At 37.3% G+C, this 16,524-nt stretch overlaps 4 protein-coding genes across 5 annotated transcripts; 1 reads left to right on the forward strand and 3 right to left on the reverse strand.

Annotated features, from left to right (window-relative positions):
- Window positions 1-46: 46 nt before the first annotated feature.
- LOC132205700 (uncharacterized) lies at window positions 47-2,523 on the reverse strand. Its single transcript, XM_059634949.1, has 12 exons — window positions 2,444-2,523; window positions 2,349-2,391; window positions 2,085-2,248; window positions 1,852-2,028; window positions 1,065-1,493; window positions 967-1,002; window positions 872-905; window positions 751-815; window positions 573-675; window positions 293-519; window positions 163-231; window positions 47-103 (listed from the first exon to the last, which is right to left on the reverse strand). Exons 1-12 carry the CDS (start codon window positions 2,492-2,494, stop codon window positions 47-49), a joined length of 1,455 nt encoding a protein of 484 aa, XP_059490932.1. The 5' UTR covers window positions 2,495-2,523.
- An 834-nt stretch (window positions 2,524-3,357) lies between these two features.
- LOC132192801 (ubiquitin-conjugating enzyme E2 variant 2) lies at window positions 3,358-5,480 on the reverse strand. The gene is made up of 4 exons (XM_059612935.1): window positions 5,324-5,480; window positions 4,760-4,902; window positions 4,404-4,529; window positions 3,358-4,135 (listed from the first exon to the last, which is right to left on the reverse strand). The coding sequence occupies exons 1-4, from the start codon at window positions 5,343-5,345 to the stop codon at window positions 3,995-3,997; spliced, it is 432 nt and encodes a 143-aa protein (XP_059468918.1). The 5' UTR covers window positions 5,346-5,480; the 3' UTR covers window positions 3,358-3,994.
- A 139-nt stretch (window positions 5,481-5,619) lies between these two features.
- On the forward strand, window positions 5,620-8,568 carry LOC132192793 (protein arginine N-methyltransferase 7). The gene is made up of 8 exons (XM_059612923.1): window positions 5,620-5,857; window positions 5,921-6,070; window positions 6,120-6,335; window positions 6,398-6,508; window positions 6,561-6,962; window positions 7,021-7,554; window positions 7,608-7,759; window positions 7,810-8,568. The coding sequence occupies exons 1-8, from the start codon at window positions 5,741-5,743 to the stop codon at window positions 8,060-8,062; spliced, it is 1,935 nt and encodes a 644-aa protein (XP_059468906.1). The 5' UTR covers window positions 5,620-5,740; the 3' UTR covers window positions 8,063-8,568.
- Window positions 8,088-15,768, reverse strand: LOC132192791 (von Willebrand factor D and EGF domain-containing protein-like). Of its 2 annotated transcripts, none has more exons than XM_059612920.1 (16): window positions 15,420-15,768; window positions 14,235-14,452; window positions 13,019-13,243; window positions 11,739-11,962; window positions 11,413-11,533; window positions 11,029-11,168; window positions 10,621-10,800; window positions 10,247-10,570; window positions 9,906-10,117; window positions 9,534-9,691; window positions 9,368-9,483; window positions 9,100-9,315; window positions 8,864-9,047; window positions 8,622-8,809; window positions 8,426-8,568; window positions 8,088-8,374 (listed from the first exon to the last, which is right to left on the reverse strand). In XM_059612920.1, exons 1-16 carry the CDS (start codon window positions 15,668-15,670, stop codon window positions 8,188-8,190), a joined length of 3,087 nt encoding a protein of 1,028 aa, XP_059468903.1. In that variant the 5' UTR covers window positions 15,671-15,768; the 3' UTR covers window positions 8,088-8,187. The 2 variants fall into 2 exon arrangements, with proteins under 2 accessions (XP_059468903.1, XP_059468902.1); XM_059612919.1 differs by having other exon boundaries at window positions 14,235-14,455.
- Between the last annotated feature and the right edge of the window lie 756 nt (window positions 15,769-16,524).

Genomic DNA, 16,524 nt, shown 5'->3' on the forward strand with positions numbered 1-16,524 from the left:
TATCTCGAAGTTATTAATAAAAACGAGTAAATTCACTAAAATATCTCTAATTGCCTGCAAGAGCCATAGTTTTCTGATCGACAAATACATTGAAGTTGCTTAACTTTGAAATGAGAGAGGCATACATTAATTGAGATTTTCTTTCTTGAATTCGATGCTTACTTTCTGCGTGCAGTTTGAGGTAAAACGGCAAATCGGGGCTTCGCAAGGTGGTCTAGGCGTCGGCGGACTCTAAAAAAGATGAGGACATATTTTAATAAAAAACAGGATTAACAGGAAATCTGAATTTTACTTGGCAAGCAAATGCTCGAACTGAACTACAATTGTAGCTTTCCAACAGTGCGGTACTGTTTTTCTTAGAAATAACCAATTGCACGCAGTTAGTTGTATTAGAGTAGTTCGGTTGCCGGTTGGACCAGAAGGAACCGATTTCCTTCCCTGAGTCGACCCACTTGAAAGTTGATGCTGAGCCTCGCAGCCCAGAAGTCCAGTAACGTGTATTGTATTTCCATTTTTCTCCTATTGTAAGTAATTAGTATTTTTGCTTTATTTTTATTGATATTTTTTAATACCCTGAATAAAATTATTAAAGCATTTAGACTTATTTTCACTTTCAATAGATAACGGCTTCATGCCCAGACTGCAGCATTTGTCCACATTTTGTTCCCAGTTTGCCTTTTATTATAAAATTTATGTTACTGAACAAACTCCGAGATCAAATTCTTTTAAATATCATTTTTTTTTTTTTACAATAGCTTTTCCAAAAATGTAGAGCGTGTCACAAGCTTCAGCCCAAAATCCAAAATACGTTGGATCTACTAAATTTTTGCTTTTAGAGATGAATTTAAAAAATATTTATTGTGCGATGAACCTTGAAGTGATCCATCCCTCCTAAAATATGGCAGCTGAATATATTTTGATCTTTTTGTTAATATCACAATTTTTCTTCTTCTTATTTTAAATTACGTATTTGGAGCAATTTCTGGGAATCGAAGGCTGCACCTTTGGTGAATAAAATACGCAGATGAGATCTCGATTAGGTAGGAAAGTTAAAAAATATATACTTTAGCTTCTAAGGTGGTCGCAACTGGAGGTGGTCGGTATGTGCTCGTCGGTGTGACCTTTCGTGTACTTTGGGTGGAAGTCCACTTGGTTGTTGTTGTTAGGCGGGTGGTCGCATATTTTGAAGTTGTTGAAGTCGTGTTTTTTATTGTTGTGGCCTCGATCTTGGCCGTTGAACTACTTAAATTTGTCACCGTCGAAGCACTTAGGGTTGTTTTTGTGGTGGTATTAGGAAGGGTTTCGGACGTCGTTTGAGAAGCGGACTGCGTTTCTGTTGAGCTTGCAAAAGTTGTCTGTGGGGATTCTGTAGAGACGATTAAAATTTCAGCAGAACTCAACCTCGGGTCCATGACAGATGAACTGAACTCGGTGGAAACGACTGAACTATGACTCTCTGTCGGAGTCGTAGCATCAATTGAATAATCTTGAGCCTGTATTTGAAACAAATTTTAATGCTATTTTTGTTGTGAGATGCATAATAAACTATAAAAAACTTGCAAATCTATCGGGCAGAAGGTTTAAACTTCAACCTCAATCGTGAAATTAAAAAAAAAAAAAAAAAAAAACAAACAGAACAAAAATAAAATGTAAGATTTTTTCTAAATTGCATAGAGAATGTAGCTAGTGCAAGAAAATTTCAATTGTTTCAGCTTTTAATATAAGTACATTTGTAAGAAATATTATATGTTAAGTTTGTTTCTATTAAGGATAGTGGTCACTGGTCACATTTAATACACAAATATTGAATTTAAAATTAATTGATTGCCTGCCCCATTCATCACACCATACCCAAGTTCCTTCCGACGTGGAGGATTCTGCTGTTTCCCCATTTTTCACATCAGGAAGAGCTTCTGTTGTTGGCAGTCTCACGTTAATTTCAATATTTAACTCGGAACGTTGCTTATTTTCATCCACATTTTTACTAGACAAACTACTGATTATTGAGTTGAATTGCGTTGATGCTTGCTATGAAATTTTGGTTTATTTTTGTATTCAATTTCGCACATAAAAAGATTTTTAACTGAAAACTGAAGAGTTTGATCGCTCACAGACTGTTTAATTTTTGTATATTTCTTTGACCTGTCGGTTCCCATGCATGACAGATTTCCACAGCAAGAAATCCACCTTCTTCTATGAGATGAATCTTGGTGCTTTAGACGATTCTTGGAGAATTTTCTTGCGCCTGCTATAATTTTTTCTTTAACCTGCTTTTCCGTTATCTTTTTTATTATCAACTATCATATAAAAATAATATTAAATTTTGCGTTCTAAATAATAAAATTTACCTGGGTTTCCTTGCATATTTAAGCTTATCACTAATTCAAAGATCTAAAACATCTCATTTTGATTCATTATAACGACAACCCTAATTTTAGCTTACAATGAGAACTGTTATAATCATAATTGCAAAATTTTTAAAAATGTTGTCCATGATAGACCTGAATCCCGAATGCTGTTCTATTAAAATTTTGTAAACCACTGAAGCCTTGTTTTACAAAAGCGCTCGTGCAACTACGTCAGCAATTTCCTCTTTCAGCAAATACCATCCTAGATCAGATTTTTTTTTTTAATTTTACTTTGGTTAGAAAAATTGCCAGTTTGTTATAATGTTTTAATGCTGTTTTATATTTCTCCGCGCCATACTCTGCCTATCCTTTTTTTTTATCTATATTCTTGACTCTCAAACACACATAATTTATATAAACAAAAATCAAATCTTGGAAGAACTAAAAAGTATTGTTAAGGGGTAAAAAAAATTCAAATCTGTACTTGAACTAATTGTATAATCGGTCTATTTAAATTTACAGAATTTTATTATTTATACTAAAATTAAATTGAGATAAGTTATATTGTTTCAAAATAAAATGAAAATCAAGCTAGATTCACGAGGGTCGATGTTGTCTTAGAATTTGTTCTAGAACATCCCTGATGGTCCAGAACTAAAGGACAAAATCCTTTAGATTTTCAATTTAATTTTATTCTGAGGAGCACAAAACACATTATATGATTTGATTGGGTTTCTTTGAGAGCGTCCAATAAAGATCATTTTATAATACTCTCCATTTATTGGGGTCATTAGCCACAATTTTTAATAAATCAAGTTAGCAGGAACATAGTTAAATAATTTTAATTTTTTTTTTTCATTTCTTATGATGGAACGTGATGGAAGAATAATTCTATCAACCTCATCTATACAATACTTGTACTTAATAAATATAGAATCATTTTTATATAATTAATATTCATAATTGGTATGTTGAAATAAAAAACACATTGAGAATTACGGTATGTTGAAATAAAAAACACATTGAGAATTACAACTCTTGCATTTATCTCCGCCATTCATGTTTATTAATTGTCATTAACATCCTTCCTTGGTGGCCGATGTTGTTGCTCGCTATCATTTTTGCACGGTAATAATTATTTAGTCACATAATGTTATTATCGTAGTAATGATCGTAATAGTAAAAATTAACACGCGCGCGCTCTTAAAAGTGCATGCAGTGAGAGCGTGTCTAACAATAAAAGCGAACCTATACAAGTATGTACACGCGCCATTGTTGCCGACCCCGCTTTCCCAAAACGGAAAATGCGCAGGGGGTGGGCGCTCGCTCGTCCGCATCCGCAAAAATGAGAATTCGTTTCCGATAAGAAAATACACAAATTTACCTCGCGGGCGAGGTGGAAAAAAAATTACGCACGGATTATTAGAACAAAATCAAGGGATGGAAAAAGGTAAGGAAGGGGTGTGTTTGTGAACAAAACTGGAACGCACCCTCACATCGATTCTTTTTTGTTTTGTGTGCGATTAAAAAATAAAAGCATCTGAAAGCATCCTTGGCTTGTGAGAGGGTCGTCCCGGCCTGATTTAAAAAGCACGGATAGGGGGTCAGTGGGTGAGGCAAGGGGATTGAGGGGGACTGCGCGGGGGCTAGAAGGAACTGCCCTCGGGTGGCTGCGAAAGTCGCATGTTTTCCTTGACGGTCATCAAGCGTCGGAGCTCTTGAAGCAGCGTTTTGATCGTGTATTCGCGTTGCCACCTTGCCAGAACGGGCACATATCGACTATCAATCTGCAAAATCAAAACAAAAATTAGTTTGAAAATTCTGCATTTTAAAATATAATTTAATTGAGTGAAAATAAAATTAATGAATATAACAAATAATCCTAGTTTGAAGCCTAATTATTATATAAGATCAAAATTCTCATTTCAAATGCAGTGTTTATTTGGCTATTCACTCCTCTTTGTGAGAAGTTTTGTTTTTTATTTAGTTTATTACCAGATTTTTTTTAATTATCTTTGATTGTAAACATAAAAACCATAACAAATTTGTCCTTACCACTCCATTAGAACTGTTTATGCAGTTGATATTAATTCTTGAAATAAATTTACAACTAGGAGGCTCTTCTGGATATCTCTGACCACATTCTATCTTCAGGCTGTACATTTTATTTTCATATGGCGTCTGGAAAAGAATACAAAAAATTTCAATAAATTGAATTCAGACAAAAGTAAAATTACATACAGTGGATAAACTTTTGCTACATGAAATTGACAGCTAGGGAAACAACTTTTTCTATTGAAAAGTCCTATATGACTTTAGATTAAGCTTATTATTACATATTCAGCTTTTAAATTAATTTGGAAGTTATCATCAGCTTAAAATTTAGGCAAGGTTTGATCAAAAATAATTACCCTGGGGGGTCCAATAATCATTCCCGTCCAGTGGGTCAGGGTCATGTCATCGTCGTTCTCTAAACCCCAACTTATGGTTCCGTCTCCGACACCTTTCTGGCCCTGCTCCAGCTCTTCCAGCAGACGGAAGTTACGAGGCACCACTGCAATCGAAACAGACAAATTATTTACAAATTCTGGACACGCCGGCTGGTGGGCTTTCATATGGGCGGAGCTCTTTACGGAGAACTGAAATTGCCACGATTCTCGCTGGAAACGCTCTTGCCGAGAAGTTTCCTCCACAGGTTAGGAAAATATTGAGAAATTTTAAAGGTTTTTCAGGGAAAATTGAAAGGCATGTGAATGAGAATAAAAATAAAACGCGATTCTGGGTCGCATGGTCCGCAATGCATCAAAGATTAGACTTCAAGAGCTTGGTTTTCGGCTTAGGGTGGGCCAGGACTAAAAATCCGGGTTCTGGTTCGCGAGAAAGGACGGGGGTGACGCTGCTAAGGTCGGCTTTTTGAGCATTGGGGTCCAACTGTCCGGTAATTGTGGCGAAAATGACATGAAAATGTTGCTCACCGACTCCACTCTGGGTGGCCATGTTGCGATTTTGCCAAACAAACGGAACCGCTTTGCGGCAAGAATAGTGTTGTTCGGAGTTGTACTTGCAGCCAAGAGATGGCTCTCCAGTGGCGACTATCAAAAGATTCCTCTCCAAAGGATAGTCGCTGACGCCATTTTTATATTACTAGTAGCGCGAATCTGGCCGTAATGTGCAATTTTCTCAATATTTTTAATTTTCCCGCTTTTAGAAATGGCGATATTCTCATCCCCTATGAATTTAAAACAATACGGGCGACGAATCAAAACAATTCTTTGTATTTTTTCATCCCACATGGTTTTCCACTGAAAATATTGTTCTTGGCATTATTTTTTTAGTTTTCCTACTTCTATATTTACATTACCGCACGCAAGTTAAATTGATCGAAAGTGGACATGGCTCCGGTCAAAAGTGACTCTTTGTCCGATTCGGACATAGAAGAGGAGTATTTTGACTGGCATCAAAACATTGCCAGAGCCGGTTTTGCAGACATGCTCTTTGACACTTCCAGGGTAGGTTTAAAATTTCATAACTATGTTAATTAATTGTTTGCTAAACTTTTTTATTTTCAACAGAATGAATTATATAAAGAAGGTCTTCAAGCTGCCATCCGTCTGAAGCACGAGCAAGGCAAAAAAGCAAACGTGCTTGACATTGGGACTGGAACTGGACTCCTGTCGATGTTGGCCGTCGAGTGTGGGGCTGATTCTGTGGTTGCCTGTGAAGTACTAAGATTGATATAAATTAAAATTGTGTCTCATTTCAAATTTTTAGGCGTTTGAACCCATGGCTGAGTGCGCCGCCAAAGTGATAAAACTGAATAGGATGCAGAACAAAATTAAAATAATAAAGAAACATTCGACTAAACTTAAAGTTGGTGTTGACTTGGAGCAACGAGCTAACATCTTAGTGACTGAGGTTTTTGACACAGATTTAATCGGCGAAGGTGCCATTGAGACCTTCCGACATGCAAATACTAATTTATTAGAGGTTAATTCATTTAAAAAACATTACGAAGAAAAATTTTATAAATAATTTTCCTTTTCGTTTAGCCTGACAGTTTTGTTGTCCCTCACTTGGCCACAATACATGTCCAGCTTGTCTCGGGTAAAATTTTTAACAGCTGGATGAGAATAGATCCTGATAAAGACCTGGGATTGCAGGTAATTAAATAATCTCAATAAATTTTATTTTTGTTAATTTGAATTTTTGAAGGTTCCAAAGGAAATGTCCGAATGTGCATTTAGCAATTCACACGACATGCAAATCTCGTCGCTTCTGCCCACTGAAGACTTCAAAGCTCTGTCTGAACCGATTCCTGTGCTGGATTTTGATCTGACCTCGCCCTCTTTAGCATTGAAACGACTTCAAGAGGTGGAGGTTGAAGCAACACAGGACGGCTTTTGCCCTGGAGTGTTTTTCTGGTGGGACTGTAAGATGGACCCAAAAAGTGAGGTGACGATGAGTTGTGCGCCCCACTGGGCTGGGAACCCAGAGTGGCGAGACCATTGGATGCAGTCCTTCTTCTTCTTCCCGCAAGAAATTGAGGTCAAGAAAGGAGAACAGGTCAAATTGACTAGCTGTCACGATGAATTCAATTTCTGGTTTTTCACTGACGTAAGTTATTTTAAGCTATATGATAGCTAAATAATTGTATTTAATTAAATCTTTTTAGAAAAATTCAACAAAAAGCACATCTGGCCCTCCACCTTGCACCTGCGACCTTCATCGTCAACTTTCGTTGACTCGCCTGGGCCAAATTAACGACCCCTCTCGAAGATCACAATTAAAAATGGCATTGAGTGAAATTTTGAAGTCCGCATCTCCCGATAAGCAAATTTTGTATCTGGGTGATGATTCTCTGCTTCCCATATTGGCAAGCAAAATATCTGGCAGGACAGTCACATGTGAAGGTGACGGTCGTTGGTCCCAAAAGATTGCCGAAGTCAGTGAAGGGGACGTCACTTGGGCAAAGAACGTTCAAGTGCCAGGAGTGGTACTTCTAGAACCTTATTACACAGAAGCGTTGCTTCCCTGGCAAAATCTGAAGTTCTTGCCAAGGTTGAGGAAGCTTGAATGTGACAAGGTCATGCCTATGGCAGCCTCAATTTGGGCAATGCCGGTTCAGTTCACCCACTTGTGGAAAATTCGAGCTCCGCTGGGCACTTGCATGGGATTTCAGATGCAACCCTTCGACGAATTAGTAATGGTAATGATAAGGAATATTTCATCTTAAGTATTTTTAATTATTAAGAATTTCAGAAATCGATTGTACTGTGTGATGAGCAAGTGGAGCCGCAACCTCTGTGGGAGTACGATACTATTTGCTTAGGAATTCCGAAGAAAATTCTCAACCTTGACTTTTTGGATAGTTCTAGCCTATTTGAAAATAGTGACTCGGGAAGTTTTGAGAAGTAAATTGAATTTTTAAATTGAATAGAAACATTAATTTTGAAATATTTAGAGAGGGAGTCTGCCATGGATTTGCTCTTTGGATGGACTGGCATTTGACTGCAGAGCTCACTGTGTCCACCGGGCCTACTGAGCCACCAAAAGTGGGTGAAAAAGTGAAATGGGACAAATTCACCAGGCAAGGAGTGTATTTTTCTGACGAGAGGCACGAAGTCACCTCTGAAGACTTCTACAGGTTCAGCGCAACTCATGAGGTAGAGTCTTGCAAAACTGACTTTTCTTTTGGCATCTTCCTTCACTTGTGACATGCATTTCAAAATGAAATTTACTGATTATTATTTTTATTTTAAATAAAACATAAGTTGGAAACATAATTTACAAAAGAATCACACATATAATTATTTTTCTTATCATTCTAATAATTTCTCTCTCATCGTGTCTTGTTCTCTTTGGTGGCCGGCTCTGTGTAGTACGGGTTGTAGTAGAAACATGGGCCATGTAATTTTGGCTCGCAAGGTGATTCGAGGTTGCAATGCCAGCATCTCGAGTCAATCACCCACAACTCCAATGGGTCCGAGCACTGTTTCCCATAACACACGCTGACTTTGACAAGGGCTCTGTAACGGATTGATTAGATGTGAAATTATATTTTAAATTAAATTTTCAACCTCGTGCTATCCTTGTTAAAGTGTTTTCCAACTGAGTGAACAGGAAGTGTCGGAATTGTGCAAATCACTGCTTGGAAACTCAGAAATTCCGCTGCCGAATAAGCCACTCCCTGGGATATAGCTGTGTGGTCTCTGTCTTTAACCTAAAATTGCAATCTTTGAATTTAGTATATTTTTAATTTAAATTTTTACATACAACAAAAACTTCAATTCCACACCGGAGGTCCATATTTTCTGCAAATTTAGGGCCCGAAACAACCACATATTTACAAGAGGTCTCTTGCACATCACAAGGATTCATTGTGAGGTCCGAGATGACAGGGGGTAAATTCTGATTAATTGAGCAATCACTTCCTGTGTAACCACCGCTGCACACACAAACTCCTAATTAAACATAATTAGATTTTTATTTATTTATAAAAGTATTTCAAAATGAACCGTTTTTGCAAACGCCTGCACCGCTGCAGTTATTAATGCAAAGTGAACTCAGGAGGTCCGAAGGTGGCACTATTTTCCCATCATGCGTTTCCTCCCACAGCGATAAGTTGCGGTAAATTTCTGTTTTGCAGTCGTATTTTAAATTGTTCAGGGCTACAGCTGCCCAGGACGAATCATTTGTAATCTAAAAAAAATCTAAATCAGAATGATTAATTTATAAAAAATAAAATTTTTACATGGACGTCACTGGCACACTCGGCTATCCTATCGTTGACTTTCATTTGCGCCACGTAATCGCACTGCTGAGCAGCCAGACTGTTCGCTACATAATTTTGACAAAAGGTTTTCGCGTTGTGGATACTCCAGTCTGCACTGTGGTCAACTTGGATTTTTTCATACGGTTGCAGCAATATGTCATGTTTGGTCTCTAGCAAATCTTTCACGGTGAAAAACTAGAAAATCAGGGTTGAAAAAATATGGAGATTATTTAAAAACTAATTATACCTCAGATGCGGTGAATTTCAAATATTCCTCGGACATTTCAATTCCGTTTTTGTGGAAGCACTGAGACGACTCGCACGCAATTATGTCATCGTCACTTCTTTTTTTAATCACGTTTGCTGATAAAAAATTAATTAATTAAAAAATATTAAAAAAAATTAAGACTTACTGGACTCGTGTTCTAAAAAGGTCAGGGACATATTTGAGGCGGCAGGTTGGAGGTGGTCGCCGAATGGGCTACGACAGGCGCAATACAAGCCTTCTTCATCATCAGACCTGTCTATCTGTCCATTTTCCGTCACTTCAACTAATTGATATTCACCAACCCTAATGAAAAAAAAATATATAATTAAAATTATACAAATATTTTTTCAATAACAGTTTTGAAATTTGCTCATCATCACAACTTCATTTCAATCTGGCTGTTTTAAAATTGTAAACAGGAAAATCATGGTGAGATTAACTGACAAGGAAAATCAAAGCTTGTTTTTGACAAATAAATAGGACACTTGGAGCATGTCCGAGGGGCTATTAATTATACCTCCAGTGACGCGAGAACGCTTCGCAGCTGGCCCGTGGCTGGTACTTGCAGGCACTGCCGGCGCCGTTGGGCAAGTCGAGGTCATTCGAGCTGTCTCTGTCAAATGAGCCACACAGACCAGACGTGCGACCCATGTCGGTGGCAAAGACGTGGACGTTGACAAAAGACAGATACGGTCCGATCACCACTGTCGTGCCACTCGGGAAGACCAGCTAAAACAATGAGATCAGTTTAACTGTGTCGCTGATGACGTTTGTGCGCAGATTATTATTTTTTAATTGCGTTTCAGAAATGTCAAAATGGCAAAGTCAAACAAACACAAAAGCTATTAAATTTTTCACCTTGTAAGATCGACCCTCGTTCTGCTGAATGATGGTAATGTCCTGAAGGGTGTCGTCCGAGTTTGTCGACTCACTCCACACCTGAAGGTAGCCCTTTTTGCAATAGTCGGCCACAAATGCCGAATACTTGGCTTGCACTCTGACAGCGCAATTGCACATTTTGCGATAGTGGCACGGCTGGTAGTCGACGTGCACCTCGTGCAAATTATTTTTATACAGTAAAAAGTTGCCGCGCAATTCGTGCGAGTACACCAGACCGTCGAAAGTGTGGATCATAGACGAGGACACGCACTTTTCGCTCACGTCAACCCCCAAAACATGCACCTGCGGGAAAATATTGATTTAAAAAAATTTCTTTTTAATTCTGGTCTTGCCTGTTGTTTTGGCATTGTGTATTCGGCCCAGTCTTTGTGTTCCACGGTGTGAGTTCTCAGTTCGATTTCCAACTCCTGATTTCCGTGGTAGAGGTTGTCAAATCTGACCCTGAAAGGTATCCCGTGAGTTTCGTTCCAGTCCTCCTTGCAGACGTTCCACAAACAGTCTGTGACTCCCAACTAATATTTAACCAATAAATTCATTATTTGAAATATAATAAACCAAAATTATACTATGAATTTTGAGTTGGCTTTTCCTTGTTGGGTTTTTTTGAATTTTTTATTGTCTGATAAAAAAAAAACAATATCCAGCTTTGATAAATATGAAGCAATTGACTACTCAAAAATTCCACTGCCGGCTTCAAATTAAAATATCAACCCTAGAGGTTTTCTAAAAAAAATGCTTACTCTATCCAAAGGTTCTCCTGTGGGGCAGAAATAAGTTTTCTCAGGGTAGACAACGCTGACTTGCAACTGAATGCAGCAGTTGTCCCTGATGCAGCCCACGGGCAAGGTTGATGTAAATTCCAATTCAACTGGATCCCCCCCTAGAGACAAAAGAAAAGTTTTTTTATTTGTTTTTTACTGACCAAAAAGTTTGAAAATAAGATAAATTAGAATTTCCTTCTTTCACGGATGAAATTTTTTCATTCATATTTTTTATTTCACAAATCGAAAGTTGCTACGGTATTTAACCAGTGGCATTGCTGATTATCTCGTCAAGGATTAAGAGTGCACGATAATTTCAAATGAAAGCAGGTGGTCAAAATGTCCAGAACTTTTTGCACCAACCTTCGATGAGTTGCATCGGGTTCGGAGAGAGGATTTTAATGCCCGCAAAGAATTCGTCGCTCAGCACCTGAGGCGTGAAGGTGTTTATCGAAATGTGACGCACCCTGGCGCGGCACTGCAACTGTAAATCACACACAAAAACGCAGTTCAACACAAAAGACCCAGTGACTTATTTTTAATTTTAATATATAACAATGCAAAGTCTAAAAAATTATTCTACTTACACCAAAAAAGGTAAAAAATCCTCGGCGTGACTAATTCAAATTTTCTGCATTGAGCAGATTAATTCAACATTCAACATTGAGAGAGAGCATTTTATTTCTTACCGTTTGTCCGAGTTTCCACGATTTTCTGGGGATGACCGCGTACTGCTGCTCAGCTGGCATGTACTTTTGTTGGTGAACGACAATTCCTCTGTCCAGCCAGTCCACTTCAACGACGACCGTCTCCAAAGCTTTTACTTGCTCGATCTCCGCCTGGCACCTTATTTCAATGCCGTTTGCTTTGTTCAGGTCCACGGAAATCTTCACATCAACCAACTGGACCAAAACTAAAACACGAAATTTATTTGAGGGAAAAAAACTTGAAAGTATTTCAAAAAATTTACCATGGTGCTCTGTATGAAATTATTTAACGATTCTTTTTTATAGAAAAATGAATGCAAATTTATTTTTATTCGGCTAAAAATGTCCCTAATTTATTCAGATATCAATCAATTTATTTTATTTATTGTAAATAATTTTTTACGTTCCATAAATAAATTTTCAATTTATTGTGCAATAATGCTTCAATAAAAACCGCAATTCGTCAAAATTTATCCATATTTTCCTTTTGTTCGAGAACCTTGTGGAGTGTGCCATCGTCTGGCTGCATTTTCATACGCTTTTGTGTTTAAATAAGTAACCTAATTTCAAGCCCACTGCACACTCACAAGAGAACTAGGAAACACGCGGACAAAAAAGCCGGAGTCTCTTCTCCGCTTCGTCATGATAATTGAAGGCACGCATCATCGATTTTACGCAATAAAACCGTGTTACACTTGCAGCGGCCAAAAAAAAGAAGAGCAGCGGCGCATTGTTTTATTTTCGCGGTGACCGATTTGAATGAATTCTTCTCCGTATAAACAAATAAATTGGAAAACCACATGCTGCGATGGGTGGTTTGCACATTTTTGTGGCAATTACTCACCGTGTCTTTTCAACACTGACCGAAGTTATTTATTTTTAATAATGAGATTTTGTCGGTTTTGTACACATTCGGGGTAAAAAAGTAGTTGCACTCATTCATACTCCTTATTAGACTGACACGGATAATTTGAAAATAAACGAGACCGAGATAACAAGACCAGTTGGCGGTCGAGGTTGAAACTGCGTTTATCAAAAAACGAATATATTTATTTAAAATTTGTACAAGATCTAATTTGAATAAATAATTATGGAGACAGTTCATGAAAAATTAAAAAAATTAATAATTAACAATTAAACTTTGATGTAATAATTTAATAAATTTCTTTAATTGTTTATGTAATTGAAATAAAATATTATGAAATCATAGGGAGTAAAAAGAGATTGTTTTCGAAAAAATTCAGAAAAATTTAGAAACTTACACTGGCAAGGGGTGAATCCTGTGTCCGATTCGAGGCCTAACGGACAAGGGACCATGTGTCCAGCGCAGTAGGCCATGTCACAGGCGGGCGTCGGCTGCAAAAAGTAGACCACGAAGTCGGTGCAGTTCTTGAGCAGAATAGGCATTGTGTGGCCACAACAATCCTCGTCCACGTGCACGCAGCCCTGACTATTTATAATTCCTTCCTCGATTTTCGGCATCTCTCCTGGAAAGTAAAAGCAAACCGTTGGAAATTTAGAAAACTTCCTCTACGATTGGAATAATATTCGGCGTTTCACTGATGATTGGTTCGAACCACAAAATCATTCAATCAAATTTCTATCAATCAGTGAGCGGCAACTTTTCCTTTTTTGTGGGAATAGAGCAAAAACAAATTTTTTTTCGATTTTAATATGTGAGAAAATTCATTCTCGTCGGCACAATATTAGTCGGATTTCGACGCCCACGGCTGTCATTGTTCCATTATTTGCGTTCGTATTTATGAAAAATGGCATTTGGCGGTTGGGCACACATGAAATGCAGCCGACAATCGAGCGCAAGAAATGGTGTGTGGCTAATGCAGCCTCTCATCTATCTCGCGCGCGCACCGCATGCAGTAACGAGGAAAAAGGCGCCGTTACTTCCTTTTTTTACTTGCTTTGTGGGCAGTTAAGGAGCTTTTGTGTAAATTGGCCAGCTCTGTGTGTGTGTTTCAGCTTTTCCGCCTCAGTTAGCATTTGGATTTGTGTGCTACGTAAAAATGCAAACGATCCCAGATGGACATATTTGCGTGATTGAGGGGACCGTGGTCGATTTTTTTTAATATTAATTAAAAAAAACCAATATCAGCTTTAAATAACACCAAGAAACAAATTCCTTAAGAAATAGGCTTTTTATACAAAATAAGATTCTGTATAAAAAAAAAACAATATTCAAACATTGTTTGCTAAAACTTATAAATATTATTTTGATTCTAAAAATAAAAATTATAGTAAACAGTAAAATTATCTTCTTTTTCCTTTTTTTAACTTATTTATAAATTGTTCTGGATTTAAAAATAGATTGAAAATGATTCAATTTCTAATTATTAAAAAATAATATAAATTGTAAACAAAAAAATAAATTAAAATTTACAGTCGAAACAATTATTGTTCATGTTATAAAATTTTTTTTATACTATTGTAATAATTTTTTGTATTTTATTAATTAAAAATTACCTCTGAGCCAAATTGGGTATTTTGTGCCGCAGTGGTTGACGGCGGGGCATCCAGTGGGAATAGTAGTGCCTGCAAGACTCTGAAATTGATACCAGCCGGGGTCCAGATCCTGATCGCAAAGGGCGCCGTGCTCTTCGTCGATGGGCTGGTTGAAACTTCGAAGGGTCTCATCTCGGAGAACTACATGGTTGTCCGGGTGACAGGGGTCCGTTCCACTACTACTGTAAAAATTCAGAAATTGAGAAAAACAAGGCTCTTTTCGACCACTTTGGAAACAATATATGATTCGGCAAATTTAGAGCGGCCTTGTCTTACTTTCGAATTTCATTCTAATTCAGTTGCCGCAGATCGTGAGATTGTGTTCTCTAGAAATAAATGGGCACCGCCATAAACATAAAAGCATTTGAGTAATTATTTCACTAATGCACCGTGACCGCCGTAGATTTTTACGAGGTGTTTAATTGTGCATTGCGCTGCACTTAAAATATCTTAAATTAAACTCTACAAAGATTTGCTGCTACTGAAAGAGCTATAAAATAATTGCAAAACGTGAAGAACTGAAGAATCAATGAAATTTCATCGCTTTCTTTCTCACCTGCTCGAAATCGAACTTTTCTATTCTAATCATCACACGATGATCTTGTACGCAAAAAGGTGAGCAGTCAAATCGACCTATAAAGCACGCCACGGCTGATAAAATTTTGAGCCACGTAAATGTTGTGGGAAAATCACGATCTCGATCGGCAATGATTTGTTCAAACTCATCTTCTTATTATTTTTCGCTCGCGCATTGCTCAATACTAAAGGAGCCGCGATACATAAAATATTGCAGATGGTTTCAAAATATATGTGTTTGTTTGCGAAGAGAGCATTATTGATTGAGTAATAATTTTTTAGTGATTTTGCATCACAATTTAAAATTATGGAACTCATGAACAAACGTGTGACATAATGATCGAATAAAATTTGCAAAAGATATAGAAAGAAAATGATTTTCCATGCAGATAAACTTATGAAATTGATATTTAAAAAAAATTTTAACCCAAAAAAAGTAATAAAAATTTTAAGAAATCTTTTCAGTTTCATTTAAGAATATTTTAATTACAATTTTAGTTCACAAAAATTAAAATTGACCTTTTAAGAAAGGATATTTTTAAAACTCTTTTTCGTCTTATATAAACTGACCTTGACTTTTTGAACTGAAGAGTGGCCGGGGTGCTGATGGGCATGACTATTGCGAGGCCGCCTCCAGCCGGTTGGAGCACCTCCACTTCCTCAACGGGCCGGTGGTTCTTGGGGATTACGGGGGCCGTTGTCGTTGAGGTGAGGTTCTCGGGGGCGGCTGCCACCCCTAGCAGAAGGCAGATCGCTGCAACCACCGACAGCAGCATCGCGTTTGGCACAACTGGAGTAAAGAGAAGAATCTTCGGAGGCATCGCCAGGAGCCTGCCCCACCGCTGCCGCCCCCACCTTATCGTCCATCACCTGCGGAGCGAAGAAAGAGTTTCTTCGGGCGATTGTGCTCTTCTTGGTATTCAATTGATTTTTTTAGGCGTGGTTGTTTTGAGAATCAATTTTCTTATGAACTCGAGAGATAAACTTGTATTTGACTGATAACCTTTTCAACTGAAGATGAGCGGGAGCACAAAAGATCAAAAACCTAAAATTCAATAAGAGTATGCCATGATGTAAAGAAATCTTTTATGGAGTGAGAATTTTTCCGTGTTTGTATAGAGAAAAACTGGAAAAAAAGAGAAAGTGATAAATTTGCATAATTTTATATAAAATATAAATGTTATTTTTTATTTTAATTTTCATTTGTATAAATTATATGCTCAGGTATTCTATTCTAATGTACTCTATTCTAATTTTAGTAGAAATCAAACCAGATATTTTTTTCTCCTTAAATAATTGGCAAAAGCACGGAGAAGAGAAAGGACGACAATTAAGCTTAAGGTTAATTTGTTTCGTCAGCAGGCAAATCGTTGACAAATAAAAGCAGTGACTTCTCCTTCACTTTCATTAGTGTGACGGACGACATCTCTTATTATTAAAATCAATGGCAGAAAATGACAAATCGACACGGATCACAGTGAATCCGTCGGTCCAAGTAAAAAACAGCAGAGCGGCTCTTAAATGAAACTGTTGAGGAATAACAGAAGTGAAACCGTCATTGTCTTTTAAAGTTAGCTTAAAACTTTTGCTTCGGCTACTGAAATTTCCTCAATTAAAAAACTGTTTAAAAAATATGTTAATTATTATTTTATATTTCCTATTATCAAAAAATCGC

The sequence above is a fragment of the Neocloeon triangulifer genome, unplaced genomic scaffold, assembly GCF_031216515.1.
Source record: "Neocloeon triangulifer isolate White Clay Creek 2 clone unplaced genomic scaffold, ASM3121651v1 ptg000003l, whole genome shotgun sequence".
NCBI lineage: Eukaryota > Metazoa > Arthropoda > Insecta > Ephemeroptera > Baetidae > Neocloeon > Neocloeon triangulifer.

Bases quoted from the DNA above. Each gene is read 5' to 3' on its own strand.
- LOC132205700 (XM_059634949.1), bottom strand. From the start codon at position 2,494: ATGGACAACATTTTTAAAAATTTTGCAATTATGATTATAACAGTTCTC. The intron at 1,494-1,851 runs GTATGGTGTGAT...TTTCAAATACAG, and splicing joins CCACGTCGGAAGGAACTTGG to GCTCAAGATTATTCAATTGA. The intron at 520-572 runs GTATTAAAAAAT...TACTTACAATAG, and splicing joins CTTTAATAATTTTATTCAGG to GAGAAAAATGGAAATACAAT.
- LOC132192801 (XM_059612935.1), bottom strand. From the start codon at position 5,345: ATGGCCACCCAGAGTGGAGTCG. The intron at 4,903-5,323 runs GTGAGCAACATT...TTTCGATTGCAG, and splicing joins GGCCACCCAGAGTGGAGTCG to TGGTGCCTCGTAACTTCCGT. The intron at 4,530-4,759 runs GTAATTATTTTT...ATTCTTTTCCAG, and splicing joins TGATTATTGGACCCCCCAGG to ACGCCATATGAAAATAAAAT.
- LOC132192793 (XM_059612923.1), top strand. From the start codon at position 5,741: ATGGCTCCGGTCAAAAGTGACTCTTTGTCCGATTCGGACATAGAAGAG. The intron at 6,071-6,119 runs GTACTAAGATTG...TCAAATTTTTAG, and splicing joins ATTCTGTGGTTGCCTGTGAA to GCGTTTGAACCCATGGCTGA. The intron at 6,963-7,020 runs GTAAGTTATTTT...AAATCTTTTTAG, and splicing joins ATTTCTGGTTTTTCACTGAC to AAAAATTCAACAAAAAGCAC.
- LOC132192791 (XM_059612919.1), bottom strand. From the start codon at position 15,670: ATGCCTCCGAAGATTCTTCTCTTTACTCCAGTTGTGCCAAACGCGATG. The intron at 10,571-10,620 runs GCAAGACCAGAA...ATTTTCCCGCAG, and splicing joins ACACAATGCCAAAACAACAG to GTGCATGTTTTGGGGGTTGA. The intron at 9,048-9,099 runs GTAAAAATTTTA...GATTTTTTTTAG, and splicing joins AGTGTGCCAGTGACGTCCAT to ATTACAAATGATTCGTCCTG.